Below are 24,491 nucleotides of genomic sequence, written 5' to 3'. Positions count from 1 at the left end.
TCAAAATGTATGAAAAAATAAGTATGAAAAATTACACAAACAATAAAAATCCAAAAACGGAAGACGAAAGGTAGAAGAGCTTTTTGTGCCTTCAGTACATAAGACTAACAATAACACACAGTTTCGTTCATCATAATGTTCAAATGTTTTGCGGCTCCAGACAGATTTTTGGTTATTTATTTGGCCTCAAATGGCTCCTTTAACAGGAAAGATTGCTGACGCCTGAGATAGGGGTACATATCTATAAATAAATTGTATCAATTAACCAATCTATACATTTATTGGTATCAATTGCCTCTTTTCAGGTTAGTTACATCTAAATTGACTCTAATTTAAGTGGTGAAACCAACAACCCCGCCATTGACAATTGCATAAAAAGGAAATCAATTAGCTGTGAAACATAGCCTTCATTAACACCGTTAATTGGTTGTTAGGGAAAGTGTTGCAGGAGCTGCATGTGTAGACGGGAAACAATAGGGACCACTCTACCCCTTCCATGTTGATAACCTTTATAATACTTCTCACCAACAAGGTCAAACACATAAAAACTCAAGCCAGTCCTTTCAATAGCGAGTTCCTGAGCCTGAGTCCAAGTTCAACAGTTCAGGAGGGGAGGGAGGGAGCCCAGTGGAGACTCTTTGTGCACAGCAATGTGTGTACATGTGTGTGCGTGAACAATTTCCCCCAAAAGAGTACTGTAAGGCTCTAGGAACAGAAGTAAGCAGGGCCACGGTGTCGCCAAAAGCACCCACCTGCCATCTCATAACGTACACACCCATCCATCATTTCAATGGGTGACTTATACAATGCAAGGCTCACCTCATGTTGGGCTGTGCCCGCTTATCCAGCTGGACCTTTTTGGGCACATTAAAAGAGCATTAGCTTAGCAATGTGCATATCCCCAACCTTGAGGAGGAGGATAGATGACCTGCATGGTCAATGGGCCATTACATACACTGGGCTAAAAAGTGACGCTAAAAAGCACAATTTGCCAACAGTGTGCACATGAACCATGGAAAGTCTATTTGGGTCTACTTGGCACTTTAATGCAATTTTAGCAAGAAAGTATGACTAACAATTTAAAAGGCCTCCCTTGAAGTTCATAAATGCTCAAAAAGGTCAGTCAAGTGTGCATTCAAGTGCACCCAAAGCATTTTTTCCTACTCATCTCAGTGGGGTTGGTGGGTTTTAAAGAGGAGGCTAAAGACTGTGGGGGGAGATGATTGGAAAGACGATTATGTGCAGTTTAGCAGCTAATCTGGGACCATGGGTGACGTCTCAAGGGACTCCTCAAGTTCTTTACTCTAAATTCCTGCTCCCATAAACCCATGAAGAAATCACCCTGAGCTAGGAAGACTCAGACAAACAAACAAATATTTGAGAAAAATTGTACTTTTCATGGTTGCGCAGATCCTTTTAATCTCATTCACAAGAAAAATTACTTTTTTTTATTGCAGTTTTTTATTGACTTGCTTCCTCTTTATTTAGTCCTCTATTAATTAAAACACACTCACGCACGCACGCACACATTGAGCAAATAATTTAGTCAGTCATTGCTTCAACAGTTATGCACGCAAACTTTTAAATTTCTCGTGGAAATATTTGCATTGTTTAATAAATGTAGGGACAACTGCAAATTGGATTTTGTAGCAATGAAAAACGACTAATGCAAAAAAAAAAAAAAAAAAGAACAACGAAAGGAAGAAATTAGTTATTCAGCAACAGGATTTGTTTGAAATAAATTAAAAAAAAATTCACCTTGAATGAAAATGATTTGTCCAATTTATAATTTTAGATGTCACAAATAATATTTTTTAAAAGGTAAAATGAAATCCCCAAATAATAATGATGATAATAATAATAATAATATAAACAATAAAAATAAATATTGTTAGAAAAAGTGTCTGTATATTTGTAATATGTGAAAGTCTGAAGCTATTGCAAATTCTTAAAGTTCCAACGAATTATTGTATTTCTTTTGGCTTTCAGCGAAATAAAACAAATGTATCCAACGCGGTTATTGGCAAGTCCGTTAAAATCCGAATTTCAATTCTATTGAGGTTCTTTTTTTAATACGTTTGGAGTAATTGACATTTATTGAGGAAACATTGTCTCTTCTCCGTCCAATTTGTAGTGGGTGATGGGCACCAAAGAAGAACGGGCCGCACTTTTGGACTTCTATGCGCTAATGAGGCGCATTCGTTTACTTACCTTGTAAGTTAGGTGCCATGGATCCCTCCGGGAAAATGCCGTCCTTCATATAAACTAAAAGCTCTTCCCCTGCATCGATGTCCCGGACGGCTTTGTAATAAATCTATGGAGAGAGAGAAAAAGGCGGGGACATATTTACAAAGTCGAGTGAGTAGAAATGACCACATCTAATTACTTTAGACAAGGCCTAATGGTTCGGATTCAGATAAAAATACTGTAGTTTATCCTACACCCTACATTTTTTACTCAAATCAAAACAAAAACTTTCCACAATTGACAGCACACACGGATGTATGTTAAACATTTAAAGAATTAAAGAAAACAAACAGATAAACCAACAATTCTATAAACCATCCGCAAACGTCTATGCACGCCTGCCTGTGCAAATGTTTTAATTTGCAGCCGCAACAAAATGTTTCAACAAAAAGTTTCATATTTTCACAACATGCATAATTTATTACAAATTACTAAATAATTTTAAGACACTTTTAATTCAACTATGAGTGGTCATCCAATCCAAATAGGACTACCCGTCGTACACAACATCAGACACATTTTTCAAAAGCGGAAAAACAAATATATTTACACACATTAAACAATAAAACACCAATTAACATGCGTATAGCCAAATTATCATACAAACAAATCCATGTCGAGAAGCCTTTTATTAAATGAATCACTGCGCAACCAGCTCGACCAAGATGCCATGTGAAGTGTGGCCACATGGGGGCTCTCTACACCAATTGAAGACCGTGTCGCCAGCAACAAGCAAGCAACCCCCCACCACTCACACACACACACTCACACACACACGCACACACACACACGCACACTCGCACAACCATAAAACTAACTTAAGAGTTGTATGATATTGATATGACATAGCAAGCACATTATAATTATTATTATTATTATTATTATTATTATTATTATTATTATTATTATTATTATTATTATTATTATTATTATTATTATTATTATTATTATTGATCGTCGGAGCCCTGACCTTTCTTTTCTCCGTGAGGCGAAATAGTTGAGAAAGTTGTGCGGCGGTGCGCAGAGCCTCCAGATGCAAGAGCACTTCGGTCCCGGTGGAGTTGGCGACGCAACCCATACTCGCTCCACCACGACTCCCAGTCCCGGCCGGGTAAACCGACGGACGCAGCAACGAAGCCGACAGAGCGTCAGAGGTCCCGGTGCGGCCCGGCGGTTTTGCGCACGTCAGGTGACAAGTTCAACCAGTTGGCCTCTGCCGCTGCTCTGACTTTTGTCTAATCTAGTCACCGAGCGTCCTTAAAGATGATGATGATGAAGATGAGTCAACCCCCCCCCCCCCTCCCTCCCGCTCTCTCTCTTTCTCTCTCTCTCGTCCTCTCTCTCTCTCTTTCTCTCTCTCTCTCTCTCTCTCTTTCCGTGGTTCCTCTTTACGGCCCCCGGTACTCTCTCTCTCTGAGTCTCTCGCTGTCTGTGGCGCTCTCTCTCGCTCTCTCTGTGGTGCCCCCACCGGCCACTCCTCCTCTTCTTATCTCCAGTCAAAAGCACGGAGGACCACTCCCTCCAGCCAAAAGCACGGAGGACCCCCCCCCCCCCCCCCCGCGCCATCAGTAGCACGCATCTAATATTGATGTGTGAACTGGATAAAAGCAAATCTGAGTGACCCACACTCGCTCAGTCGCGCGCAGACACACGAAATACAATCGCACAGAAAATATTTTAAACAATTAAATGGCCATGTTCGATGTTAAAATTTCCCAGAATTGTTGGACTTAAAATGTAGAATAAAAAAAAAAAAAATGTTAAAGATGCTCATACGGTATATATCTTATAGATCATATCGTTGATTAATAAAGTTTGTAATAATCTTTAATTAAAAAAAAATCACAGATGGAATGGAAATAAAAGCATACATTTTTTAGAACTACAGGTTTAAAAGATTGTATAGTTTAGTGTCTTAAACTAACACACCAGTCACTTTTATAATAGACACCTGTACATTTGATCAGTTCGTGTGTTTTTTTTATTTTGGGGGAAAATGTCCTAAAATAATCGAAATGAAGCACAACAATAGAGTTAAAAAATAAATAAAATAAAATGAATAATATCCTGTGTGTCTATGTGTGTGCGTGAGTCTGATGGGGTGTGTGTATTACACAAGTGTATGTGTTTCCTTTTCTACAGTATAGAGCCCACACGCTCAGATCAGTCCTGGCTCTCCACATCGCTGTCCAGTGTCCAGAGGAAAAGGCGTCTCATCGATCAATGCCAGCTGCAGCGCCCACAGTAAACCCCCACTGTGGGCCTACACACACACACACACGCACACCCCCCACCCCCCCCCCCCCACACACACACGCACACACACACACGCACACCCCCCCCCACACCCACACACCCACACACACCCACACCCACCCACACACACACACACACACACACACACACACACCCACACACCCCCACACACACACACACACACACACACACACCCACACACACGCTCGCACGCATGCGCGCACACACCGAGTGTGTGTGTGGGTCTATTGATGAATCCATCCAGGAGTAGAGAGCAGATGAAACAGGGCTTCGTGCCCCAATTCAAAAGATGAAGAAGAGTGTCCAAGGTGGACATGGTTCATCATTAACATATTTCACTGTTCTCAGCATTTTTGCTCTCACCAGATGCAACAGAATGCATGCACCACCATTTTTGATATAGGGTACAATTATTGGGAGGCCATCACCGAAGGGCTTTGAATATTATAGTGTGTCAACATTTACAAGTGGGAAATGCATGTTTGAGGCAAAAATAGCATTTTCCAAATGAAATCACGATGAGTAAAATTAATGATTTACAATGTTGCAATTATGTAAACAAAAGAACCAGACCTTCTTGGTTTTTTTCTTTCAAGGCCTGCATCTGAATTTGCAGTGTGCACACATTTCCATATAACTCATGCATTGTGCATGTAAAAGACCAGAGAAGGCAAATCAGAAAAAACAGATTTTAGCACTGAGTGGCCGCGTGTGTAAATAAATGATGGGCTCATAACTGTGACGAACCAGTGGCCAGGAAAACAAAAGCAAAGCCATTTGCCAGGTACAAACTGCAAAACACATCAAAAAGCAACACAACACGTGACCTTTACCGGGTCCAGTAATTCTGCACAATTTTCGACGCTGCACTGATTCGTTCATTTGACATTGTGTGGCAGTGGCAGGGGGCACTGATGTGAAAATCTTAAAAGGATTAGGCAGGTTGGTGTCGCCAGCCAATTGGTGCTTGTCAATCTCGGAGGCCCCCGCGTGTTCCTTCTGACTCGCTCCAAGCCGGCCTCCCTTTTTCTCTCAAAATGTCTGAAGCTTAAATGGACACAGTGGCCCATCCCCTCCGCGTGACAGAGTGACAGGTGGCAGGTCAAGACTCGGGGACGGAGGAAGGAGACAAAAGGGCGACAAGGCACGAGGAGGACCCGGCTATGCGGGCAGGGATTAGGAAACAAATAAGAGCGGAGTGACATAAATGTGGAAACACACAAGCGAGTCGTATGGAAGCGTTTGGCTCTCGTCGTACGACCGTCATTTCACATGTCAAGTCAACCTACACGTTCGAGGAAAAGTTTCACATCTCTTTGGCCTTTAGATAATGTTCATTCAGATACACTAACTACACGTATGACCAACACAAATTCATAATCGGCCCAGATTGAGCATTGCATTGAGTGTTATTTCTAAATCATTTACTACAATCCAAATGACAACCACTGTAAAGTTGTTACCAGACAAGCTAACAGTTAGCCTAGCTCCATCTATTTCTTCTTCTTCTACTACTACTACTACTACTACTACTCTTTCTTCTTCATGGTATGTTCTTGCAGTCTGGATGCCCAGTGGAACCATGCTGCCTCACATCTGGTTTGGTGAAGAAGACTGATGATTATCAGTGGAGATGTGTTATGAGTGTGGTGTGTTATGTTGGTCCTGTTGGGTAAACCCTAAAATATAGTAATATGTATATAATTTTGTTGTTGTTGTAAAATCAGTATGTGTACCCCGCTTTAGTGGCTTAGGAATAGTAGAATTGGTGTAGCTCTTGTCGGATGGCATTCACTCAAGATGTGCAGCACCCTTTATTTCGCTTGGCATAAACATTTTGACATTTGGTCAATATAAGTAACAGAGCCAGCCAAATAAAAGGAAGAAATTGGAATAGTTGTACAGTAAGTAACATAAGTAAACACCTGGCCAGTTACCATCCATCCATGTTCAACTGTCATGGGAACAGATCCTTCCTTCCTTCCTTCCTTCCTTCCTTCCTTCCTTCCTTCCTTCCTCCCTCCCTCCCTCCCTTCCTCCCTCCCTCCCTTCCTTCCTTCCTCCCTTCTCCCTTCCTTCCTTTCCTCCCTTTATAGCCAGTCCATCAGTACGTCACGGGTTTCGTATGTTTACTACAAGTCTTTATATCTCCATTGATGGTCGAAGATGATTGGTTCATTTGCTATTTGGAGCAGATCAAGGTCAGATCGCTTTTTGATATGGAATGATCTGAATGGTATGTTTGAGTTGGTCTGCAGCAGAGTTCTGATTTCTGTGTTCACACCTGACCAAACAAACCGCATCAAGGAAGGAAGTGAATTCAAGCTGGATCAAAACAGACTTAAGTGTGGACTCTCTAGAATAAGTGACAGTACTAGCACAAACCCTGACGGATTCATTATTAGCTCAAAAGACATTGGCCCATAGTTGAGTGTATTCTAACATTTCTGTGACAGTGCAGAGAAGGTGCAAACAGCAAAGACTCCGATGAGTGTGGTGTTGTCTTTAAGCTTCGTTACATGTGTCACTTCCTAATAGCCTTGGCAACCAGCCCAGTGACAGCCACACAATAGAACCACTCCTTGGCCATTACCAGCCAACATATTTTACAGCCACAATGGCAAACACATAGGAACCCGCTAATCACTCTGAGTGGATGGGAAACAGGAAAGCAAAGCGGCATTCGCTGTCGTAGGACAAAGACAACACAACAATGTGTCTCTTATGTGGACTCCAAATCCAAGCGGGACACTCACCTGGTCTCCAGTGAGGTGGCAGGCGGCGAGGTTCTGCTCCTCAAACGAAGGGGCGCAGCGGACATACTTGAGCCAGCTGTTGCTGGGGGTGTCCGGGTCTGTGTCCAGAGCAAACTTGATGTTACCCATGTCGTCCACCACCTGTTAAAGAGCAACAGGTCCAGTTTTAGAAAAATAGCAATTGACGATGTTGAGAAGTAACACATAAGGAAGGTGTTAACAATGTATCGTTGCTAAAATGTGTCTTGCTTTCTGATAAGAACTGGCAGAACCAGCAGTTGGTGCACACGTGTTGTTTCTTCACCTCAACTCCCATCACCGACTACTGCACATGCCACTAATTCTGTCAATTTTGCAAAACAGTGTGATGAGAATTGTTTGACAGCGTTGTCGTCTGTATAGATATAATGTCAGAAACAAAAAGGAAAAAAAAACATTCCCTTCTTTGAACTTTCCAAGCTCATCCGCTCGACCAAGCAAGGCTTGACACTTTAATTTCACCCCCATGCTGCATGTAATACCATGCTTGTGTGTATCCTCCAGAGAAAACCAGCCTGACAGAGCAACTGGGCTAATTACGACTCCCAATCAGACTGGCTCAACGACGGCCTCGAGTGAGCGTGACGCTTCTAATCGCGGCGGGCAGAAAGACATCAAGGTGCAATGGAGAAGAACCAACAACCTGCTTGACGTTTTTAGATGCGCACGGTTCATGAACTCTGAGAACTGGACACATTTTCCGAAGCCATGTTTTTTTTTCCAGCTCGTAAAGTGTGAACGGTCATGTTCTTGTTTTGAGGGTGGAAGGGATCTAGGTGTTGAGTTTGGAGGGTAAATATGTAAAGTGTCTGTTCAGGGGTGTGAAAGAACTGGTGCAAGTATGCTTGTCCAGATACACACAATTGCATGTGTGCAGGGCTTCGAGCGGAGGTGTGAGCACTAAGACTGATCAATGAATCAAATTCAAATCGGCATCACAATGTTCTAATATGCCATTATTCAATTTTAAATGGGGGTGGGGGTGGGGGCGGGGGGTTCCATTTCGGTTAGTCAGGAGGTTTGTTTTTTCTATACGTATATTTATCTATTTCTGTCGTGTGGAGATGAGTTCACTGCTTCATTGTTTCATGAAACATGAATGATTTAAATGGTAAAATCACAGATTTGTTTGCATTATTTTGGTCATGTGATGTAAGACTTTCTGAAATATGTTTAAGCCACGCTTGTTTGTTAGAATTCTGTGACGTTGTCGTAGTGAACTTAAAAGACTGCAAGTCGAAATGTTTCCTATGTTAATAATTCCAAAGGAGATAAATAAACTGCCTTTTATGTTCATTAATGGTTCATTTGCCTTTAATTTCAACAACGTTAAGACCAAAACATTGTATTAGTACAAGCATAACAATTCCGACATTGTTTATTGTAATATGGTTTAATTAATTACTTGTTTGTTAAACAAGAAATGGAAAGAGGTCCTTGAAAAAATAATCACGTTGAATCAAAATTACAATATTGAGAAAAAGTATTTTTATAGGACTGCCAGTAAGTATGTAAAGCCCTTGCTTGACCCTTGTTTATTAGTTACTGGTAGTTAATGGTAGTTAAACACTTTTTTAGTGTGTTTCAATCATTCTGCCAAGGTCATGTCTATTAGCCATACTGCATACAAACAGGCTGACTTTAAGACAAAACGATATATGGTCAATATACACTGGTGCCTTGAGATACAAGATTGTTTCTTTCCATGATCACACTTGTATCTCAAATCCTCGTTCCCCATTAAAATGAATGGGCAGGTAATTAATACGTTCCAACCTCACCCCTCATTTCTCCCCCCAAATTTTTGCTCATATCTTAAGACAAGTAATCGGCCAAGTGATGGCTCTTATTTTGGAAAACTCACAGTCAAGGCACTTGTATCGTGTATTTTTGCAGAGTATTATATTTTTTCATTATACTTTGATTGTTATATTATTATTTTTTCTTTCTTTTTTAATTTTGTAAAAATTGTTGTTATGTGAGAAGGTGTGCAAAGAACCCGAAGTATTCAAAAAGCAATATTTGCTTCTTACACTAAATGGAATGTGAATGACAATCTAAAGGCATATGCCTTCATTCATTCTACTTCTGTCTGATTGAGCCCATATTTTATGTGTGAAGACCGTCACTGAAAACTAAGCACGTGTGGACTTGCTTTAAATTTAAGAAGAGGGAAAAAAAATGCTGGAATACAGGTGAAGTCACATAATTTTAATTTCAAGGGTGAAAGGGCGTGGCAAGGTAGGCAGGCAAACAGAACTTTCACGTGCTTATATAGTGAGCATGTTGCAGTTCATACACACTTGAGGCACTACATTTCACCATGCACCCGAGGGTCTGATGGTGGGCTTAATGAGCAGCAGACCTGTGTGTTATTCTAAGTGTACATGTGTGCGCATGTTGTTGAGGAGGCCTACTAACACCCTGTCTCCGGGTGCAAGGCTGATTTATAAGGCTTCAAATGAGGTGCAACAGAGAGGGAGAGCCAGAACAAACCCGCAGCTGATTGTTTGTTTATTTACCTTTTCCGTTTCATTTTTCTTCCACCCCCACCCCTCATCCTCACGTGTCTTATGGGGCAAGAAGGACTGATGCTCAGCATGTGATGTACTATATCACTTAAAAGGTAGAGAATTTTCTGGATTTCTGTTTCAAAGTGGGGATGATTCGAGAGTTTAGGGAGAGGCTAAAAAATGTCATAAACATAAGATAAGAAAAATTTGTTTTTCAGGAAACCTACAAATGTTATACTTAATTTGTGTGAGAACCACATTTTCATTTTCATGATAATGAATTGTTTTTTCCCCATACAAAGATACATTTTTAATATGTAAACGTTTTTAGTAACAGTTGAAAATGGAAGAAAAGCATCCAATAAAGGGGGACTTTCTAAATTGGTACCTTGCAATGCTGACCAATCATGACATTTTTATTTATTTACAATATATTCTCTTCATCCCCATTACTCTAAACATGACATTCTGATTAATATTCTATTTGTGGAATATGAATTAAGCAAAAAGCAGCAAATCCATCTCAGGGGGCGGCCATTTTGCCTTGTACAGTCTCCTTGTTGTCGACTGAAAATTACATCACAGATTCTCTGGGCTCAGTTAACGACCAATTACACCACCTGTTTGGTCATGTGATGTTTGAAAGCTGAGTCGTGATCGGTCAATACCTGAGTCCTGGGCAACTGTGATGTCATTTTCACTTGGCAGCAAGTGGCAAAATGGCTGCCCCCTGAGATGGATAAAAATGAATGGATTTTGCTACGCAATATTGCAATATTAATCATAATGTTGTATTTAGACTAGTGGGACTGCACAGAACAGATTATTGTAACCACAATTTTTGGGTTGACATTAAAATTACTCATGCATTTTTTGAATGTGTTATTTTCTCTCTCTCAATAGATTCAAGTCTCCGAGGCAATCAAAGCTGTGAAGCTTCAACTCGCATGCTTCTATTGACGTGTATGCCACTGCTTGCAATCCTGATGCCACAATACTTTAAAAGCATAGCTCGATTGAAGAGCATTAGAACGCAACAAACACGAGCACCGAAAGAGTTCCATGAAAGCTTAAGTGTGAAAAGAGAAGCTTCTCGGAGTGGACAGGATGCAGAGCAAACTCCACAGGAAGCTCTAATAAGAGCACGACACTCCTTTTGCCCCTCGCCTCACAAAGGGGAACCTTTGACAGCTCGGAACCTTTAATGGATGTCTCGACATGGCCTCTCCTCCGTCAGCGCCGTGTGACGGATGTGAGAGGCGCGAGGGGCTGAATTAGAAGAGGAAAGTTGCTTGTAAGGCCAGACACTGGTGACAAGGTGCATATTATTTTCATTCTGACTGTGGGCATGACAAAATGGAAACGCTGCTCGGCGGTGATTGTGATTTCGATGCGAGGCGGAGATAGAAGCACTTTGCTTTGTTACAGCGAGGGTGTGTTCACAGTCTATCTGTATTCCATACAGACATGTTGATTTTATCCGTACAATAGACAGGTAGACATGGAAGTTTTCTTTCTGCTTGCTGTCCACAATATTAGGTACACCTCACAGTCTCATGGCGATGACGTATCCAAAATGCATTTTAAAAACATAATTTAATATTATGCTTAAACCTATGGCTTGCACTAGTGGTATACAGAATTATGTTGATTAGTACTGAGAGCTGTTTCTAATATTTTGGCTATCTAATGTCACTGAATAATAAAAAACTAACAAAAAAACGGTGTTCTCAATGACACACGATTCCCAACAAGCCAAATTACAAAGGAAGCAACCCTATTGATATGACTGTATACCTTGTTATACACAAATATAAAAACAGTAAACATTGACAATGACAATCAATATGTTACAAAGAGAATTGCTCCTTGGTCAAAACTGTCCAGAAGATGGAACACTTCCACTCGAAGCAGGTAGGGGGCGACCTCACATGACAGATAAAAGACCATACTTGGACCAAACTTACACTTTTCTACAGTTGCACATGGAGTTGTTGAAAAAAAATTAATAATAAAAAGGGTAGACATGCAAGAGTCACACACACACACACACACGTGCTCGCACACCCACACCTACACCGCTGATGCCCTGGTGGAAGCGGAGATGTGACAGTGACAGAGTGAGTGGCTGTGGAGCGGACTGCAGTGCTGGTTGTTAGAGGTGTTGCAAATGAAGGTGTAGGACGACTAACAAGGAATAAAGAAGTGTGTGTGAGAACGCGTGTATCCTTTCTGGAAAAGTGTCTCATTCCAGTTGGGAGGCCCCTTAACATACACACACACACACACACACACACACACACACACACACACACACACACACACACACACACACACACACACACACACACACACACACACACACACACACACACACACACACACACACACACACACACACACACACACACACACACACACACACACACACACACACACACACACACACACACCCACACACACACACATAGGCTAATAAAGAGGCTGACAGAGTACAGATCCCCACGTCCTGTGATCTATACATTAGTGCGTGTGTGTGTGAGAAGAATGAATGGATTCGGAGACGACCCTACCCTGGCACATTATTTAACAAAATGAATGTGCTATATTATATCCTATCTAGATGTAGCAATATATACGAAAACAAAAATACATTTTTAGAATTTATTTCAAAGTGTTCTCTCATTTTTAGCAGCTCGAGTTAGTACATTATGTGTAAATTGTTGATTGATTGATGTTGTTGATGCTGTTCAACATCTTGCAGTCTATTGGAAGCTAAAGAGGAATATAGCTGCAAATCCACAAACACACGCGCAAACATATACTTAAATAGGTGTATTGTGAATATAAATTAAAGGCACAGTGTTGTGTGTTTGTGTGTGTTCTTACATGTCAACATTTGTGTGTAATCTATAGTATGCACAATGTGTGTGATGGTGAATGAAAGCGTGTTAAATGTGACCCATTTGATCTGGGCCGGGTAGCTATAGTGACATAATTAAAAACCAGGCGGCCAGGGCCCAGGGCCTTGTAAAAGCCATCTGGGCAGCGTGTGTGTATGTGTGTGTGAAAATATTGCGAGTGTCAGAATGTGGCTAGGCTCACTAATGACCCAACTTGCTTCCCTTAAATTAGCACTCATAGTTACGCGGCTATCATTTGTGATGTGTTTGTGTGTGTGTGTGTGGGTGGGGGTGTGTGCGCGCGCGCGTGCACAGTCAATATCACACACTCACAACATTAACAACATTGCTCAGTCTTGATTTTCACGTCAGAAGTGTTCCCTCGTTTTCCGCAGCGGTTAGGTTAAAAAAAATACCTGCAATAAATTATATTTTATTTTACATTTATTATAAATGGCTTTAAAACCCCTCACCACACAGTTGATACACCTTTCTCATCGAGGCATTTACATTTTCTTACATTTCTCTCTTGTTTAAACATTCTCAGTGTTCAAACCTTCATACATTTGATAAAATAGGTACATTACTGTAAAAAGAAAAATGCAGGAGTACCCATTGTGAACAGCTAGGATGTTGATCTACTAACTAGAAAATGTTTTAGTCATAAATGGTAAAATAAAAAGGCTATTGTAATTATTGCAGCTTTAAAAAAAAAAAAGCGAAACAGCGAGGCCGCGAAAAGTAGCGAGGGACCACTGTACTTGACTGCATCATCCTAAAAGCTTATCACAGTGTAGCAGAGCGAGTCACCAAAAGTGTCAATCAAAAGTGTGCATCATTATCCTTGGAATGGCAGAATGTTTAATTAAGCTTTTCAAATTCAAATTACTTGATTGATTCCTAAAAGGCCAATTAAGAGACAGAACAGGAAGCCTGGCGGGGTCGCCTTTCAATGCCCTGAGTTTAGTATTGGATTTTGTATTGGGAAAGTATACCTGATAATAGAGGCCATCAGCTACTTAAACATGTAGCACATGTGTGATACACCACTATTTTAATGCAACATCCAGTTCTAGTTCGTAATAGTTATTTTTATTTTTATGTTGATTTACTGCAATAATGATGTCACAGTAACAAGTAGTTGAATTTTGAATAGATTTTACAGTAGCAGCTGAGGCCTACTTTTGAAATCCGCATAAAACTACAATGCTAATAATCAAACAAAGACTTAAAGCATTAAATTAGCAACTGTGCTAAATCAGCGCTCTTCTTGCCATGTTCAAGTAACTTGAAACAGGAAGTGTGCATGCTGTGAAAAGGAACATGCAGTGAGTTTTCAGGCCGGGGCCTCATTAATGCAGCGGCCTTGTGTTATTTACAGCCTCTTATTAAAAGCCTGGATGAATGTGTGTCGAGTGAGTGTGCTTGCGTGCGCTAGTGTGTATTCCACCCAAAAAGGGTCTGTGTGCAGGTGATACGTTCAAAGTAAATGCATCAGTTTTACTGGCTTGCAGCCTTTTTACAGGCTCGGCTTTATTATATGTATTTATGGCAATTAGTGAGGAGATATATTGGCTCATTACAGCCAAGCAGGTGCTGGCTAAACGGGGAGATATATGAACAGTACATCAGGGTCATACACGCTGCGTCCCTTGGAGTGACCTGCAATACGCTTCTTCCTCTTTTTAAGCACACTGCACCCTTCGTACGTTCAATACAGCACATACATGACTTATGATGATTGCTAACAGACCCAAGAGAAGTGGGTCATTTTTTTTTTAAAATACATATTGAGAGGAAAAAACATAGCTGTTTATTGCCGGATGAGAACACACAGTGAGCAAACAGCTGTTTATGGGTGACAGGAACTAATGTTTGACGGTGCAGCTGAGTTTGTTTACATGTACACACACATTCATGCACACACGCACAAATTGTAACCTCACTAAAATATAACTGGTTATTTCCATGCGAGTGTAAAACCACAGTATGCCAATTTTCCTCATAAATTTTGCAGGCTTGTTTGGCATACCTACGACATTTACGCCCCTCATAAGCGTGATACCTGCTGGATGGCTGCTTGTAAGCGTGGAGGACGTCTCGTTTGTTTCCATCTTCCTCAATGAGACTCAATAACTCAATTAAACTCAAACAAAGAATGAAATATGTGCCTTGTTGGCAAAAGGAGAGTAATTAATTTCTTCAGTTACAGAACACTTTGGTAATATTTGGGAACAAAGCAAAAGCGAGAAAAGAAAAATCCTTATTAGACATTACACTGTGTGTATATAATAATAATAATAATAATAATAATAATAATAATAACTTTCAGTATTGCAAAATGACATCACTTTAGTAAATATCCATCAATTTAAATAATATCTTAAAAAAAAGATCTATTAGAACTTTGTCATCCAGATAGTGGGAAAACTTCCCACTACTTTCCTGAGCGCAAGCAGAGCAAGTAAATCTCTCAAAGGTAGTCCAGGCATGCCAAGAATAATGTGGAATAATAATGAGTGGAGGAAGCCTGCATTCAACAGCAACACAACTTGACCTGCACTCTATCGACTGACATCGGAAGTGAAACACAAAATAGGGACAATTGCTGGAACTGGGCAAACACAAATAGGGAAGTCGTGCCGACCACGCATTTGAAAGCATGTAACACTATCAATTATTTATTAACACCCGAATAAAGGAATACATCCTTCAATAGCATTTTTTTCATGACACAATGGACAACGCTGAGGAGAGAATGAAAAAGAAAATGGGAGTCATTAAAAGTCTGACAAGACTAGTCTTGAAATCCAAAGTAGACAAGTTGTTTCCAATATGAGTCTACTTTTTTCCCCATTTGCATGTCAGTTGCTGTTCAACATCAAACCAGAATTGCTCTTAACAAGCTCAAGTTTCTCATTGCTTGTATTGCCGAGACTGACAGAAAACAGTCATCTTCTTGAAATGTAATTTGGAGAGAACTGGGACAAGATGAAACAAACTCGAGGACGTGCGCAGCATTTTCAAGTGGAGCAGAGGACTCATAGTTACTTATCAGACTGCAGGAAAACTTTTGGTCCGAAATTGTAGAAAAACTTTCGATTGCGCTGAATATTGCCCCATTGTCCGTTTATATTTCACAAAAGCTGTCATTATCCACACAATGGTCCACTTCAGTGGTGGCAACAGCTATTACAATCAACTACGTACAATCTGTCCTATAGCTTTTAAAATGTATTACACACTACACCAGCATTTATTTCCATCAATTCAGAGTAGAGTAAATCGCTTTCCCCTCGACTATTTAAGTACATCGGAAGTTGACTAAACATTAGATCAGCATGGCTGAATAATAAAGGCGTGAAATACTTTGTTTGGAAGCCGCAACTTTCATTTATGTTATGTTCAGCAACATTTTTGCTATTACAGATTAGGGCCAAGGGGATTTTTTGATTATTTAAGTAAAAAACTTAAAATATAAGAAGTGTTGTGTCTAAATGTCCACTTTCTACAAATGTATGATAACGTTATTGATATTTGATTTTTGTTTTTATTTAAGTGGGAAATAAATCACTAAAAATCAGAAAACAGACTTCCGGGAATGAAAAATCAATGATTTGATTTTTAAGGCCATGTCGCCCAGCCTAACTTTGGGTCACAAAACTGATAGTTTGACACATTTTCAAAACTATTTGGGACTCACAAGGTAACACATAGGAATGTTTGATACCATTTTTTTGGTTCCAGACCGCTAACAGTACAAGTATTCACTCTTGAGTACCACCGATACGGATACTGATACCAAGTATAGATACCACTAGTATTTATGATACATAAATCTCATTTAGCACAAATACAGATAATTCTGAACAAAGACCTTCCGTTTTTCTGATGCACAAGATGATTCGCCAATGTGTCAACCGGCTACAGTGTAACATCAACCAAGGAAGATTTATTTATTGAGAGTTTTTTTTTTGCCTTAAGTATTGGTGCGCTACCAATACCTGGTATCGGTACACGCTAATCAGTGGTTAACAAAACAATATTAAGTAAAACATCTTGTGAGAACACGTGCTCATGTGTTTTTAATAAGGAAACAAAATCACAAATATGAGAGAGGAAAAAAAACGTGCTTAGTATCAACCATAACAACTGTTGCCTCAACATTATGTTTTTTTCAGCTATGGTAGAAACCCCCCAAATATTCCCCAAATTATTTTTCAACAGATTTTTGGGGAAAACATCATTCAAACATACAGAACAGACTCACAGAATGGATTTTACAAAGACATAAGCGGCTGCAACATACAATTCAGTCTTGCTGACAACATGTTCAAAAGCAGGCTATCTATTTTCCTTTAAAAAAATGTGATCAACAAAAGTGCCAAGACTGCCGCCTTCCTCAACGTCTCACATCCCGGCCTTTTGCCTGTTGAGAGAAGCCAGGTTTTGTCACATGCAGGTTGAGTTTGGCTGTGTTTGGTTCTGCCTCTGCCCACTAGCATTAGCTGCAGCCAAGGAGACATACACAATGCTAGGAGACGTGTGTCTCTCCTCCAACGCGATTGTATAAATATCTGGCAATTCTCATCTCCCATTGGATCCGTTCATGCGTGTGTTCTCTTGTGTTGTGCCCGTCACTCTACTTGCGTGTACCTGAGCTCAACATGAGACTGACAGAAGCCAGGATAGAAGGCCTAATGGAGCTTTTCTCATTCTCAAGTGCTGGTGAGAAGGAAATGGGCCATTTCACTGTTGTGTAAACCATTGTTTCATTTCCACACTTCTCCACGCTCCCTTTCTCCACTCTGTTATTGCTACGGGTTCTGGCCCGTGTTCAAGTGTGAACACAATACAGCTATTGAGAGCCCAGCTAACACCTTCTTGGTCAAAGCCCGGCCTTGATGACGCTTTTAGCCGGCACATTTCGGCGTGCAAAACTATTTCCTGCCACACACTCCTGTGCCCCCTCCCTTCATCTTAATTGTCACCCTAAGTCAGACTCTGGATGGCCCCAATGTGCAGGTAATGGATCCTGCTTGATGACCTGCCCGCAGAGGCCCACACAGCCAACCTTTAATTAAGAACGCTCATCTCCTCTTCCCTAAGTGAGGGGGGACGAAATGGTAGAACAGGCTGCGGGTATCAGAATGTGTGTGTAGAAGAACCCTTCAGCCATGTGGTTTGTGTTAGAACCAATATTAAGAGTGTGTCAGTGGGACCGGGGCTGGCTGATGGCTATCAATCCACTTTTTAATGGATGGCAGGATATATATGGGCATGGCTGGATAGTGGCCCCACTAAGAGAAACTAATGGCTAAACAAGTACATTACTTTTTTTCCTCTCTTATATATTGCGTTACATTCTCAACTGCTTAAAAGGTCAGATTTTTAATGGATGACTACATTATTTGAGAGTAGGCTTGGGGTGGATTAACAAGCAACTATTAATACAATCGTATTTGCAATAATAGTTTATTTGGAATTTGACTTGGTGACAACATTTTTTTGAAGGAAATACAGATTTTTGAGTCTTACATGATTTACATGATTATGACATAAGTCATGACAAAAGTGATCCCTCTTCACACATGCTGTATGGTGAATCCACGATGCGTAGAGACCAAACAGAATTGTTAAAAAAAATAATACTCATGCCACATGCTTTAAACTAGGAATGGGCAAGTATTGATACTAGGCCTTATTTCAAGGTATCAGTACTCGTGATGGTGGCCGATACTAGTATCAGCCGCCCTATTGTGGTGGTTTTATGAATTAATTTCATGCAATTTCAAGGGAAAATATTGGACTATATCAACAAGTCCTCTAACAAAAATGACCATATTGATCGTTTTACCATGCACCAAAATACGACCAAGTGCTACATATTGTAGTTTAGCGACCTCTATCGGCCATGTTCTATCAGCCATGTTAAATAGAAAAAAAAATAGTAAAGGGAATCATACCCTGGTCGTCTGGTCGGAAGACAAACGCTTATCTTACTGAACTAACGGACCGGTAATGAGCTTAGTGTTTTTTTTAGTGTTGACATGTATGTCAATTCGCCGTCAGTAATGGGGTTAAGATGAGGATTTCAGTGAGGTTGTACAGTACACGTTACGTCTTTACATGGCACACTAATGGTTGAGGTTAGGAAAAGGCACAGTAAGACCGCTACAAAACATGTAGGCAATGCTAAAACAATCACTGGCCAAATAGCTCAGTCAGATAAACACGTAACACTTGGTGGTAATTTGGTACCTTTTCAAAACGACCTATGTGGTTGTATTTATTGGAGGACTGTCTCGGCTATATATGCCTCACTTTAACATTATCTGCCATTGTTTTTTTGGCTGGCAATCAGTTCAGGGTGTACCCTGCCTTCTGCCTGAAGCCAGCTGGGATAGGCTCCAGCGCCCCATCCCCCCACCCCACCCCCCCGCGACCCTAGTGAGGACAAGCGGTTAAGAAAATGGATGGATGGATGTTTTTTGGGGGAAATTTTATGTGTCAAAACTAGTAGTGGTACTAGTATTAGTACTTGGTATCGGTGACTACTCACAAGTTGAGTATTCACATTATTGGTATCAGTCTGAAAAAAGAAAAGAAAAAACATCCTTACTTGTTAAAAGGTACTTCGGACTTATTGAACTCCACTTTTTAAAGTATTTTTTAGAAAATGTTCAACCACTTGATGCAGCAATAAATAAATACATAAATAAAATCTCACGACCAAATAAAAATCTTTTGAAAGTCATTTATTCTGTTGTATGAATGCCAACAGGTGGATACCCAGGTTTATAATACTATCAGCTATCATTTTATCATTTAATTGTTCTGCTTGTTAGTATACATTGCTAGCATAGATAGATGAACAAAGATTTACTGTATTTGTAATAAATAAATAATATTTTATGGGGGAGGGGAAATTAAGTCAAATGAATTTAATTATTCATGGATTGATGGATGGATTAATAATTGCTATATTATATAATTAAATCTGTGATATATCAATTTAAAAATGGACTAACCCAGTAAAAACCTTACCATTTCTTTCAGGTCCCTCACAAAAAAAAGAGCCCAATCAGTCATTCATTAATAATTGATCTGCAGTCATAAGCAAACACTAAAGTCTTGGTTTGTGAGGTGGAAAAAATGTGTCGAAGGGCGGGGAGTGGGGACAGCGAGAGAGATAAATGAAGAGGAGGAGCAGCTGTTGACACAAGCCTTCTCCTCTGTGTCACGTAACAGATAACTGGGCTGCCAGTGTTTACACACACCAGTAGTAGTGTCATCAATCACACACATATTGGTGCTCTCCCTCTCTCTTTCTCTTCTTCTGTCGCTCACACACATACACACACATGAAATGATGGGGAGGGAGGATTACTGAGGGGTGACAACATATTTCCTTAATACCACTACAAGCATGTCAGATAACATCCTATTCTTCATGGCTCATCTCCTTTTGACACACACAAACATGCATTGACGCACACGTGCTTGTATGCAGGAAGAGATATTTAACAGACTGTAGACATGACTTCTCTTGTGGTATTTATGGGGAATTCTATTCAACTAAAAACTGTTAGTCAAAATTTTTTATTTGCAATTCTATGTTCTATGCATTCTCACTAGTATGAATACAGTATTCTGATTAATGTTGCATTTGTGGAATATGAATTAACCATCAAAATCCATCTGTTTATATCCATTTTAGGGGCGGCTATGGAGGTAAATTTGGTGCAAAACTAACTTGTGCAAAAAATTTGAACCTGTAGAAAAAAGTCTAAATTTGTATCTGTAAAAGTCGTGATTTGTATCTGTAAAAAAAATGTGTGCCTGTAAAAAATTTTTTTGTGTCTGTAAAAGAAATTTGTACCTGTAAAAAAAAAAATGTGTATGTGTAAAACAAATTTGTATCTGTAAAAACAAATTTGTATCTGTAAAAACAAATTTGTACCTGTAAAAATCATGATTTGTATATATTGTATTGTATGTATATAAATTTGTATCTGTAAAAGTTGTGATTTGTACCTGTAGAAATGACAACCTGTAGTCAAAGAAGTCGCCACTAGGAGTCACAAGTGGGTTTTCTGCTGCTGTTCAGTGACGTGAGTTTTGCCCCATTTGTCGCGCTACAAATGGAGCAAAACTAATTTGTACTTGTAGAGCGCCGTGATTTGTACTCGTAGAAGAAGAGGGCGGGCTCTGGAGGATTTGGGCGGGCTAAAGCTCAACCTCATTGGTTGAGCGAACGACCGTGGGTTGAACTCAAATGACGCCCATAAATCCGCAATTCCAAACAGAGTAGCCACACTAGTTTACGCGTCATTTTGGAAGAAGAGGACGTCCCAGGCGTGAAAATGTCAACATGGTTCAATATACGAACACCGTGTGGAACAGCTTAAACGTTGGTTGACATGCAGAGCACTCCAAGTGGGCAGAAAGAAATAAGTTTTAGTATGAAGGTAAGATTTATTGTACGAACATAGCTCGTAATCCGGTGCTAGCTAGCTAGCTCATCTCATGTTGTTGTCACGAAACTGAACACATTGAAGTCACGATTTGTATTTCAAGATTTGAAACCTACCAGTGTAAACATACGACCAATAGCTTGTACCTGTAAAAAAAAAAGTGGACAGTACTCAGCTACTTGTATTTGACTAACATTATATTCAAGCATCTGTACTCTTACTATCATAATAAAATGAAAACAAAACGTTTTTACTGCGAGTGGATCTTTAAGCCACTCCAGGTATTTCAACCTCAACCCTTTATCCTCTGTATTTAATCATTTTATTTCAAATATTATAATTTATTGATAAATGTCAGTATTTTTTCAATGTATGCTTTGCAAACAGTTAAAATAAAAGGCTCTTACACTTTTAAACATACACATTTGCTTTCAACACTGAAGCCAAATAAAAATAATGCAAATGGGAATGTTTATAAACAATGTCTGTGTCTATCAGTATTACCACTATTTCTGATATTAAGATGTGACAAAATCTTTGTTTTTTTTCTGGCTAACAAGATAAAGCTAAACATTTAACTGATTACGTATGATGTCAGTGGCTGTGTTTTGATGACACAGCTAGGAAGCTATGATTATTTTTTATTGTATGAATATGCTGACCCAATCATTCTATTCGCACAGATGCCAGCATGCAGTCAATCAAAGCTACTTCTTGATCAATCGCTAGACGGTGGCACATGGTGTGACATCAAACCTGCTTCAAAGTGGCTGTGAAGTCCAACAAATGAGAATCCTTGATACACTGGTTACGGTTCTGAGATAATTTCACTGCAAACACCTTTGGTAAAGTGAAGAAATTATGCTTTCTAAATTTCTTCCAATTTTGAGTTTGAAATGTTGCAGGAGTACAATTTAATCCATATTGAGAGTTATTTGAAATAGTCAGATCAAATAACAACATGTATCATTCAATAAACAAGATTGTGCATCATTTGAAATGTTTTATTTGATGTCCAGAAGAGCCATTTCTGCATCCATCCAAGACGAGAACAGTATTCTTCTCACAAACAGAACAAAAGTTATTGATGGAGCTGTATGAGGAATTCAAGACTCACCAAAAAAGGCAATACTGCTGCTATCACTAAGACGAGGGAAATATGATTGGCAAAAAAAAAAGAAAAAAGCAGAACGACTAAATATATAAGTTATAATTGTTTCATGTTAGATGTGTATTTCACATTAATCGTGTTATTAATTATTGATTTAATGTAAAGCACCTCGAATTTACCTACATATTCATTCTTCACTGTTACATCTCAACAGTAGCCAAAAGCGATCATGGCAGCAAGTCGGCAAGTAGCCTATAACAATATATATATAAAAAATAAGACTAAATAGGTGTTGCCCATTATTGTAGCCACCAGAAAAAAAGACTGACCACTGCCACAGGTAGATCTGCAAAATAATTTTCCATAATCCAGTTTGATGGAATACCCCCAGGTGTCATCTCCTGTCTCTTGGCTGCTTTCTGATGGAGTGGGTCATCCTTTTCACTGATGCTTCAGCAGTGTCTCCAGCAGTTGTCTCCACCTTTTGAGCAATATTTTGAAATATATGAGATTCTCATTTAATTAAAAATAAATAAACTAACATTTGACCTAGTTACTTTTGTTAAAGTAGCTGCGTGACAGTGACACTGCTCACATCTTAGTAATACAGATAGACTGGCATTTCAAAAGCAGAATAGCCAATATTTAAATAAGAGTAATGTTACATTGGAAAATGTAACTCAAGTAGAAATTAAAAGCACAGAAAAAATACTTGCACAAATATTTGAGTACTGTGAGTGATGAGTAAACTAAGTGTAAGAGCAAAAATACTGACATTTATCAATAAATTATAATATTTGAAATAAAATGATTAAATACAGAGGATAAAGGGTTGAGGTTGAAATACCTGGAGCGGCTTAAAGATCCACTCGCAGTAAAAACGTTTTGTTTTCATTTTATTATGATAGTAAGAGTACAGATGCTTGAATATAATGTTAGTCAAATACAAGTAGCTGAGTACTGTCCACTTTTTTTTTTACAGGTACAAGCTATTGATCGTATGTTTACACTGGTAGGCTTCAAATCTTGAAATACAAATCGTGACTTCAATGTGTTCAGTTTTCGTGACAACAACATGAGATGAGCTAGCTAGCTAGCACCGGATTACGAGCTATGTTCGTACAATAAATCTTACCTTCATACTAAAACTTCTTTATTTCTGCCCACTTGGAGTGCTCTGCATGTCAACCAACGTTTAAGCTGTTCCACACGGTGTTCGTATATTGAACCATGTTGAAATTTTCACGCCTGGGACGTCCTCTTCTTCCAAAATGACGCGTAAACTAGTGTAGCTACTCTGTTTGGAATTGCGGATTTATGGGTGTGGTCGTTCGCTCAACCAATGAGGTTGAGCTTTAGCCCGCCCAAATCCTCCAGAGCCCGCCCTCTTCTTCTACGAGTACAAATCACGGCGCTCTACAAGTACAAATTAGTTTTGCTCCATTTGTAGCGCGACAAATGGGGCAAAACTCACGTCACTGAACAGCAGCAGAAAACCCACTTGTGACTCCTAGTGGCGACTTCTTTGACTACAGGTTGTCATTTCTACAGGTACAAATCACAACTTTTACAGATACAAATTTATATACATACAATACAATATATACAAATCATGATTTTTACAGGTACAAATTTGTTTTTACAGATACAAATTTGTTTTTACAGATACAAATTTGTTTTTACAGATACAAATTTGTTTTTACAGATACAAATTTGTTTTACACATACACATTTTTTTTTTACAGGTACAAATTTCTTTTACAGACACAAAATTTTTTTTTACAGGCACACATTTTTTTTACAGATACAAATCACGACTTTTACAGATACAAATTTAGACTTTTTTCTACAGGTACAAATTTTTTGCACAAGTTAGTTTTGCACCAAATTTACCTCCATAGGCGGCCATTTTGCCATTTGCTCTCGACTGAAAATGACATCACAGTTGCTCTGGGCTCAGGTAAAGACCAATCGCAGCTCAGCTTTCAAACGCCACATGACCAAACTCAGAAAACAGGTGAGCCGCGATTGGCAAAATGGCCGCCCCGTGAGATTGCTAAAAATGGGTGGATTTTGCTGCTTAATTCGTGTTCCACAAACAAAATATTAATCAGAATGCTTGTTTCGAATAGTGTCAAACATGTCAAGGAAATGGCCCCTTTCCTGCT

General features: G+C 39.5%; 1 protein-coding gene across 5 annotated transcripts in view; it reads right to left on the bottom strand.

Moving 5' to 3' along the window:
• prdm16 (PR domain containing 16) overlaps positions 1 to 24,491 on the bottom strand; it is a 191,036-nt gene that overhangs the window by 15,913 nt on the left and 150,632 nt on the right. For 4 of the 5 annotated variants that reach the window (XM_086069105.1, XM_086069103.1, XM_086069101.1 and 1 more), the window contains exons 4-5: positions 7,281 to 7,421; positions 2,212 to 2,314 (exon numbers count right to left, since the gene is read on the bottom strand). In XM_086069105.1, coding sequence (XP_085925231.1) covers positions 2,212 to 2,314; positions 7,281 to 7,421 — 244 coding nt within the window. Of the gene's footprint in view, positions 1 to 2,211; positions 2,315 to 3,217; positions 3,518 to 7,280; positions 7,422 to 24,491 lie in introns of those variants that run through there. The other variant, XM_086069104.1, reaches the window with a different exon arrangement.

This window comes from Leptonotus elevatus, chromosome 2 (genome assembly GCF_054856555.1).
Source record: "Leptonotus elevatus isolate MCC_2025b chromosome 2, RoL_Lele_1.0, whole genome shotgun sequence".
NCBI classification, from domain to species: Eukaryota; Metazoa; Chordata; class Actinopteri; order Syngnathiformes; family Syngnathidae; genus Leptonotus; species Leptonotus elevatus.
The sequence above is the reverse complement of the archived record's forward strand: the minus strand, read 5'-3'. Positions and strand labels throughout refer to the sequence as shown.